The following is a 9,457-nucleotide window of genomic DNA, read 5'->3' on the forward strand; positions in this document are numbered from 1 at the left end:
GTGAGGAAAGGGATAGGGAATTGGGATTGTTCATTGAAGAAGAGAAGCTTTGGTGTGACCTCCAGTGCCTGAAGGAGCCTGCAGGAAAGATAAACTGTTTGTAAGGGATGGAGGGACAGGACAAGGGGGAATGGCCTCAGACTAACAGAGAATGGGGTTAAATGGGATATTGGGAAGGAATTCTTGGCTATGAGGGTGGGGAGGCCCTGGCACAGGGTGCCCAGAGCAGCTGGGGCTGCCCCTGGATCCCTGGAAGTGTCCAAGGCCAGGTTGGACCAGGCTTGGAGAAGCCTGGGACTGGATTGGATTAAATCATCTTTAAGGTAATTTCCGACCCAAACCGCTCCATGACTCTCTGAGTCCATGGTCAGTGATCAGTCTGAGGCTCAAGGGAACCTTGGTAGGTACAATAAATACACTTTTTAAGAGGGTTTAGGTAGTTGAGGGTTCTATGCTGGTCATCTGTCACTTCAAAGTAAGGGCTTTTCATTTAAATGTTTTTCAGATGCTCCGTATCATCAGCTGGGGGGGTTTGAACCTTGTGGTGTGAAGGGGTTTGCTGGGAGTCCTTGATGTTGCTCCCAGGAGTGCTGAGCTGCATCCTGCCAGACTTCCATAAATGTTTTTTTTATTCACCTCACATTCTGTTTGTTTCCATAATCCCGAGAACTCCATTCAGCCATGGGTGATGTTGTAGAGTGCTCAGATGCTCCTGTCTCACAGTGCTTTGTGCTCTGCTTTTCTGGATTAGAAAGATTAAGATTCTTTTTCTTTTGTTTCCCTTTTATGGGGGGTTAAGTCTGTCCAGTCCAGCCCTTCCAACTCCAGCTCCAGCTCCGACTCCAGCTCTGACTCTGATTTTGAGCCATCTCAGAACCACAGTCAAGGTGTGTTAAAACCTTCCTTGTGTAACCTTAAAAGGCTCAAGAGAAATAAATCTGATTTTCCAGCACTATAATAATACAGTTTCTTGCATGCAGCCATGTGTTGGAGCTGTGATGCTTCAGCAAGAAAAGGCAATAATGTCATAACATCATGAACAAGTATTTTTCTTCTCTTGGCAGCTAATTTATGAGTAGGGAATCCCTCTGGATTTGGTTCTTTCCCTTCTGGCTTTGGTTTCTGCCTCGGTTTATAAATGTGTTGCTGCTGCCTGGTGTGTAGAATCACCAGAACAGTTCTCCTCCAATCTCATCTATGTTTTATTAAAAATTATAAATGTGCCATTCATCACTTTGCCAGTGTGTAACAGCTCCTTTCTCAGATCCCTCCACTGATAACCCAGAGAGGGAAACTCTGGCAACAGTAAATGTTCCAACTGCAGCAAATGCTGTGCTGTTGCTGCTGTCTCCAGTGACATTTAAATCAGCCCCACACACATGAAAAATGTGTCCTTTTGTTCTCATTTGGGAGGGAGGGGAGGCTTTGGGGAAGGGAGGGAGTTGTAAAGTTTGTCAGCTCTGCTTTAGCCCTGAGCCTGGGGCAGGCTGTCCTTTTCCAGTCACATCTCACTGGCAATCAGGATGTGTCTCAGCTGAGATGCAGGGGTTGGGCTGGGGCTGTGCTGGTCGTGTCCTGGTGCTGAATTCCCTTCTCTCATCTGCCCCAGGCCCCCTGCGCTCCATGGTGGAGGATCTGCAGTCGGAGGAGTCGGATGATGACGACAGCTCCTCTGGAGAGGAGGCAGCAGTCAAAGCAAACCCCGTCAGCCGGGATTCCAGGTGGTAACAAATCCGGAACAGGGATGTTTGCTTGGCTCTCGGCCCTCTGCATTTGGTATTTTAGGGTGCTCTCCATTTGGAAGGAGGAATTAAAGAGCCGGGGCTCTGTGTGGGAGGGGAGGAAGGGCAGATGTGTGGGGTCACTCAGCACGGGGTGGGGACACAGAGCTGGGGACAACAGGGTTGGCCAAGGAGCACAAAGAGGGGAAGGCACCAGGAAGTGCTGAGCTGAGCTGGCAAGTGTCACTGACTGACACCTTCAAACACCTTCACCTAATTGTGACCCTGAGATCTCTGCAGAGCTGCTGGGGTGTGGCACCTTTGATCTGCCAAGATTAGGGACATGTGGGGGACAGGCAGAGTGTGCTGCTCTGGCTGCCTGCGACTGACAGGGCTCAGGAGTCACTCTGTGCCCACCCTGTGTTGGCTGCTCCTCTCCTCTGGACTCAGTGACAGCTGTTTCCTGCTCCAGGCCCCAGAAGGAGTGGAACTTCATCCTTCTTCCCTCAGGAAATGCTGCTACAGCCCAAACCTGGAGTCTCAGTGAATTGTTTAATCCAAATGCTTGGCCCAGAGAGCAGCTGCAAATCAGAAATGCTGCTGGTGGTTACCAAAACAAACAAATATCCATTATTGCACTTGTCATCATCAGCTAAACAAGGATGGAGAGACATTGAAGGGTATTTTTGTAGATCTTTAGGGGATAACCAGTTTTCAAGTTTATCACAGGTAGGCTAGCTGCCATATTTATAGGGCCAAAAGGAGAAGGAGAATAAATAGGAAATCTTAGAGGTCACACCAGCAGCAGCACTAAATGCATTTTTTGTCTGTGGAGGTGTCAGTGAGCCTTTCATGCTCTTGGTGACACTGGGAGGAATTCCTGAACTGAACAGTTGGCTGTGTGTGAAAATCAAGTGGTGCTCAGTTGTTCTGGGGGACTCGTGTATGCCAGAGTTGAACTGCTGCCTGTGCTGTGCCACCTAAACCTCCCTGGGAATGCCAGGTGACACCAGCTGGGAAAAAAGGGATTCTTGGAATCTCCAGTGACCCATTCTCGCAGCCAGTGTAGGATCTATGACATAAAAGAGAATTTCACTAGCTCTGTGTGGCTCAGCTGGCAGCTGATGAGTTTGCTGCTCCCTGGTGATGCTCATTCTCTGCTGGTGGTTTTTCAGACTGAGCCTCAGTGACAGTGACAGTGACAACAGCGCCGACTCCTGCCCGCCCAGCCGAGAGCCGCCTCCTGGGCAGAAGCTGCCCCCAGCAAACAACAAGGTATGAAATCCCCCCTTCCCACAGCTCTGCTTCCCCCCTCTCCTGGTTCCTGCATTGGAAATTCTCACTTGCACCGAATTCTCCCTATTCCTGTCCTCAGCAGACAAGTGATTCCTTCCATTTCAGCGCTCTGCTGGGACACCCCTGTGGTTCCTGAGCTGATTTTGATCCTGTTGTTGGTTTCTTTTCCCCTCAGGCATCTGGAAGGAAAAGCCCAGAGTCTTGTAACAAGCCAGAGAAGATCCTGAAGAAGGGAACGTATGACAAGGTGTGTCCTGTGGAGAGGACATGAGGGCCTGGAGGGACAGGACCCAGGGAATGGCTTCCCAGTGCCAGAGGACAGGGCTGGATGGGATATTGGGAAGGAATTGTTCCCTGGGAGGGTGGGCAGGCCCTGGCACAGGGTGCCCAGAGCAGCTGGGGCTGCCCCTGGATCCCTGGCAGTGTCCAAGGCCAGGCTGGACACTGGGGCTTGGAGCAGCCTGGGACAGTGGGAGGTGTCCCTGCCATGGCAAGGGTGGAATGGGATGAACTTTAAGGTCCCTTCCAACCCAAACCATTCCAGGATGCTCTGATTGAGGAGCTGAGTGTGTCAGAGCTGCTGGGCCTCACCATGCACAAAACCACCTGAATCAGCCCAGCCTGTTCATTATTCTGTCTCAGCAGGGTAAAAGCTTGAGTTTAACAAAAACCAGATGTTGAAAGGACAGACTTTGGAGAGTGACACTGCAGAAATTGTGTACGTTACATAGCTGAAGCCCCAGGTGGTGTTCATAGGCAAAACGTTAAAATTGTTGTATTTGTTTGCCCTTTGTCTGAACCAAGGGCCTGGGCACTGCTGCAGTGCTGGGGCACTTCATTAAAAGGCAGTTTCACCTGGCTTTGATCTTATAAATTAAATATTATTTGCTGCTCTGCTTTGCAGGTTTAGTTGGAACCTTTGTTTGTTCAGTGAAATTCCCTCTTTCCTTGCCTCCAAGGAGAGCAGATCCATGTTCATGCTGTGATTCACTGATTCTTTGGATCAGTTTTGCTGATCCGGACCTGTTGTTGGCTGTCTAATAAAAACTAAAATTAAAAAAGAAACCCAAACCACTCTTACCTAAGAACAATGAACATGTTGAGCCTGTGAACAATCCTTCATTTCCTGTTGTGGTGTAGGTAAAACTACCTGGGACTACAGTGCACTCCAAGAATTTTTCCTTACCTAAATGGAAGTCATTGCTCAGCAGATTGCTGGGGTGTTGGTCACTGATGCACCTGATGTTTTCAGGTAATTTGGAGTTAATTAGGAGAATCCACTGATGAGGAGCTCACACTGAGGGTCACCAAGGTGAACTTCACCTCACTGAGGTCCTTAAAGGTTCTGCGCAGTTCTTGGAGCTGGTTACAGGTGTGGGTGTCATTAAATTTAAAAAAATGGCCTTCAGAGTACTTGTATTTAAGGGAAGTCTTCAGTACTTGAGGAGGAGGCAGTAAAAAAAGTATGGAAAAATTGGGAATGTCTGAAAGGGCCTCAAGTTCTTCTGACCCCTCACTGGGGAAGTCCCTTTGGCAGCCTTCAGACACTCCACGGGTCCCTGTTTGTGTTCCAGGCCTACACGGATGAGCTGGTGGAGCTCCACAGGCGGCTCATGGCACTACGGGAGCGCAACGTGCTCCAGCAGGTACAGACCTTGTCCGTGCTGGCCCCGGGGATCTGGGTGTCCAGAGGGCTCAGCCAGGCCCTTCCAGAGAGCTTCTGCTTTGCTTTGAAAGCAAAAATACGGAAAATAAAATAAAATCAGCTGTGCATGCGGTGTTTTTGTTGGAAATAGTACAGGAGTGTGGTGTGGGCACCTTCCCTCTGCCATCCTGGCAGCAATCCCTAAGTTGAGGTCTCCTGGTCTGATTGACAGCTTCTTCCTGGGGGCAGGGGCTGAGCTCTGCTCTGGGACAGGGACAGGAGCCCAGGGAACGGCTGGAGCTGGGTCAGGGCTGGGCATGGAGCTCAGGGAAAGGTTCTTCCCCCCGAGGCTGCTGGGCACTGCCCAGGCTCCCCAGGGAATGGGCCCGGCCCCGAGGCTGCCAGAGCTGCAGGAGCGTTTGGACAGCGCTCTCAGGGATGCCCAGGCTGGGGTTGTTGGGGTGTCTGTGCAGGGCCAGGGGCTGCACTGATGATCCCTGAGGGTCCCTTCCAGCTCAGGGGATTCTGTTATTTTATGATATAAAAGGACAGAAACGTGCCCACATCACTGTCCAGACTGAGCTACTCAGGCATGCAGGAGGAGCTGGTTTGCTTTCTTGGGGAGAGCATTCCTTTCCTGTTATGAGCCTCTCCAAGGCTGTTCCAAAGGGGTGGGAAAGGCCTGGATGGGCTCTGTGTGCCCGCTGCCCTCTGTGCTGTACTGATGTCCATCCCCCTGTCTCCAGATCGTGAATCTCATTGAGGAAACCGGGCATTTCAACGTCACCAACACAACCTTTGACTTTGACCTCTTCTCCCTGGATGAGACGACCGTCCGCAAGCTGCAGAGCTACCTGGAGGCCGTGGCCACATGACGCTGGGCCTGGGAAGCTGGCTCTGCTCTTCGACCAGAGATCCCCTCCACTGGTACAGGAAACCACCCCATGGAACTAGGCCTTCTTATCCTCCTGCCTCACCCGAAGAAGCACTGCCTTAGAGAACAGCCATGCTCTAGGAATGCTCAGCCAGCTGCACTTTTCTTGTAGGCTTCAAACCAGCGCCCGCCTTGCTGAGTCTGTCCCCCCCCGGCTTCGTGGGCCAGGCCCCGAGCAGAGCAGGCGTGCTGCACTTAGGCTGCACAGCGCGACCTTTTCGGTTTCCCTTCGAGCAACTGTGTTTCAAGAGCACATTTTCCAGGCGTCTCTGAGCTCTGAAGGAGCGTGGATGCTGTTCCCTTTCCCCGGAGCTTGGGACCAGCCTGCGGAGAGCTCCAGAACTCAGAGCCCTCCCGCTCTGCCCCGCACCGTGTGGGTCACATTGACAGAGCTGGCCCGGAGACTGGGGACACAGGAGGCTCCCGGGGGTCCTGCTGGTCTGCTGCAGAGGAGAGGGGCTGCATTCCAGCTGCATTCCAGCTGGGATCACCCACCGGTGACTCCCGGTGGGGGCAGGACCCTCAGCTCCCTGCAGGGACACTCTGTGCTCGGTGAGGAGGCCTCTGGAACCTGCTGTCTCCTGCTGGGGTTTGGAGATGTCTTGTTTGTTGATCTGAGCTCCTAAACAAAGTCCCACTCCTTTCAGTCTGCTTTAACTGTAATAGGACTCCAAAACTGTAAGCTGTATATTTTATATATATATATTATATATATGTATGTACTGTATGTATAAGAAGGGCCTAGTTGGGTCTTATGATCTTAAGGGTGTGTTTTTCTGTTGTTTTTTTATGGCTCTGGCAGGGGAAGGCGCTTAATAAGATTTGACTCGTTTCGTTCAATGCCTCTTGTGGACAATTTGTAGTGTAAGGAAGCTGGACAGCAACCTCCAGGCATCCCGTGCTCCAGAAGGGGCTCACCCGTCGTCTTTCCATTTGTCAGTGTTTGATAACTTTGCCAAAACATGTGATTGGTTTTGTTCTGTGTTCTCAAAGAGGAATCTCCTTGCAGTGGCCCCTATAGTAGTGGCTGTACTTTGGGAAAACCAAAACAAGGGAGAGCTTAAATCTTTGGGAGACGCTGATGTAAAACACGGAGTGGAGTCAGGTTTGTTCCCTCCTCCCTCTCCCACCACGCTGCCTGTGCAGGAAAAGGCGGGAAACACAAACACTAATGCAACCCCTTCCCTGGATTTCTAGTTAAACTAGTATTGACCTCCAAGTGTTGTCCAGGCGGGCGTGGGGAAATCCCAGCGCCTTCCTCAAAGCTGTGTTACACTCCTGGTCCCTAAATTCAGTATTTTCCCAGGAATTGCTCATTTTTCCAAGGGGTGTGGGAAGCTTTTGCCAAATGTCCATGGGGCACAGGCGGTGTGGGAGCAGCGGTGCTGGGGAGCCCCTCTGCTCAGGGAGGGTTGCACCGCTCCAGGTTTGCTGTCCCTTGTTTTGGGTTCCCCCTTTCTTTATCATGGAAATGTTGCAACTAATCAACTGAAGTGGCAATATGATGATAAGCTTGTTTGAGTTGGGTCATGTTGACCCGATTCCCATTAATTTTGTCCTTGTACCACCTTTCATGTGTTGTGTGTGTGTATATATATATATATATATATATGTGTGTGTGTATATATATATATATATGGAAGTTCAAGCTCATGCCAGGTGCAAACCCTGTCACACCAGTGATCTCAGCTCTTTTCTTTCGTGCTGGACGATGCCAGGGCTGGAGAGAAATGCCAGAGAAGGTGGAGGGCAGTGGGCAGAGGAGGAGGTGGCAGCAGGACACCCATGGTGGAGGCCGGCGGTCACAGCCCCTGGGTGGGTACTGCGAGTCCTCGTGTCTCCGTGGGGCTGTGCCGGGGGAGGCAGCTCTGTGCCCACTCCGGGCAGCCTGGCACCCCCGTGCTGGGTGGGGTTGGTGACACTGTCCTGTCCCCAGAGCAGTGGGGGTGGCCGGGCTGACCCAGCTCTCCCGAGGTCTTTGCTGCCCTCTCCACCCTGGTCACTCCTCCCACAGCTCCGGTCCCAGCACTTCCGGACTGTCCACAGCCTCCAGAGCTGCCCCTCAAGGGACTGGAGGTGCCACCTCCCTCCTGCCCCTTCTGCTGTCAGTGCCCCGTGCTCACAGCTCCCAGCCAGCCCAGGACACGCGTGGGAAGCTGTTCCTGAGCGTGGCTGGAAGCACCGTGGCCATGGCGTCGTCCTGTCCTGGAAGTGACTTTGTTGGTGAAGTCTGCTGAGCATTGATAGGGATTTGGTTTGGTTTTTATAAGAAGTATTTTACACATGAATTTTTTTAGACTGTTTATAATCCCCCTGAAAACCCGAGGTAGGATTGTTCCCCAGCAATAGTTCCTCTCCATTGTGTGCACATGCTGATTTGTTACTAAAAGGTTTTTGCAAGTACTTAGTTGTTCTACAGAGTTGATGTTTTTTGGGGTATGTGGTAGCGTTGGGGAGCACAGGAGGAATGACTCTGCAAACTAAGAATGGTCACATTTGGGCCTCATCTTGTGTCCCCTTGGAGTTCCCTGTGTAGATTCCCTCTAGGCTGGCTGAACGCTGTTCTGAACATGCCGTGTACAGGTTTTTGTGGATAAAGTGTTTGTTCTTGTGTCACTCTTGAGAGCATGGATGGATTATTGTACTCTAGGAAGGAGGGGGCAGTGCTGCTGTGGGCATTGCTTCAGGTCCTCGAGGATGTGTAGTAGCTTGCGTTGTTAAAAAAAGGAAGAAAAAAAAAAAAAGAATCCAAAATTGACTTGTAGCCATAATGGTTTTTCCAAGGAAAATGGACAGGACTCTGTTACTTTTCCGTGTCCTTCGTGGTGGTGCTGCTGGCACAGACAGGTGCTGGGCAGCCCGAGGGCTTCCCGAGTTGAGTTGGAATCGTGTTGGAGGTGGGATCAGGACTCGGCTCCTTCGTCCTTGGCCCAGATCAGAGGCCAGGGAGGGGTCAGGAGCATTTTCCTGGGTCCTGGTCTGCGATGTGTTGAGCCTTGAGGCTTTGATTACTGACATGTACTATTAAAAAAGCTAAAAAAAAAAGAGGAGAGGAAGGCTGGCTGGCTGGCTGCAAAGCCCGGCTGAGGCGTTTGGGCCACGGAGGGAGCGAGGCTGGCTGAGGTCAGGCTGAATCCATGGAAGTGCAATGACTCTGCCACCCGTGGGATCGTGGGGTGCGGTGGGAGCATCAGAACGAGCCAAGCAATTGATGCAACAATCCAGAAGCAGTTTTTTTGTCAGATCTTGGAAGGTGTTTGATGGTGAGAGAGGTTTAAACGTCCCTTATGGAGGGGCCTCTCCACGAGCAGAGCCCGGAGCGGCTCCGGTTCCGCAGTTTTCCATTGGGGATGTGCTGGAGCCGGCTCTGCTCGCATGAGGCTCCTCCCTGCTGGCCCGGGTGCTGTGGTGACGCTGTGACAGCCCCGGTGCACCTGGGCCAGGTGTTAATTAGTGCTGGAAGGACCCAAATCGGTGTTGCTTTCCTGGGGCGCGGAATAGCCATCAAAAACTGACAAGATGAGTTTGCACTCCTAAAGAAAAATGTAAGTACTTCAACTTCTAGAGAATTTTTAATTGTATTTCTGCCTAGAGCCGAGGTATTAAATACCTCAGCACCTGAGGATTTTAAAAGTTGTGTTGGGAGAAAGTTCTTCACTCAGCTGGAAGAAATGCAGCTGAGCCAAGACTAACTGCAAGATTAAAAAAAAAAAACACAAAAAAAACTCATGTTTGTAATACGTTACAGGATTGTTTGTCCTGAATTTTAAACTTTTTGTTAAATTTGTGGAACTATGGAGGAATTTTCTAGAAAAAGTGAAATAAAGTAAGATGGAAAAGTAAAACTCGGAAGTGGTTTTC

The 9,457-nt window shown here is 51.0% G+C and overlaps 1 protein-coding gene across 2 annotated transcripts in view; it reads left to right on the plus strand.

The window, feature by feature from the left end:
- Nucleotides 1-9,448, plus strand: part of MLLT1 (MLLT1 super elongation complex subunit) — a 32,588-nt gene extending 23,140 nt beyond the window's left edge. The window contains exons 7-12 of one of the 2 annotated variants that reach the window (XM_048287839.1): nt 791-887; nt 1,610-1,721; nt 2,897-2,996; nt 3,193-3,264; nt 4,592-4,663; nt 5,409-9,448. In XM_048287839.1, coding sequence (XP_048143796.1) covers nt 791-887; nt 1,610-1,721; nt 2,897-2,996; nt 3,193-3,264; nt 4,592-4,663; nt 5,409-5,537 — 582 coding nt within the window. In that variant the 3' untranslated portion in view covers nt 5,538-9,448. The remainder of the gene's footprint in view (nt 1-790; nt 888-1,609; nt 1,722-2,896; nt 2,997-3,192; nt 3,265-4,591; nt 4,664-5,408) is intronic. The other variant, XM_048287840.1, reaches the window with a different exon arrangement.
- Nucleotides 9,449-9,457: the final 9 nt, after the last annotated feature.

The sequence above is a fragment of the Corvus hawaiiensis genome, chromosome 28, assembly GCF_020740725.1.
Source record: "Corvus hawaiiensis isolate bCorHaw1 chromosome 28, bCorHaw1.pri.cur, whole genome shotgun sequence".
Classification (NCBI taxonomy): Eukaryota; Metazoa; Chordata; class Aves; order Passeriformes; family Corvidae; genus Corvus; species Corvus hawaiiensis.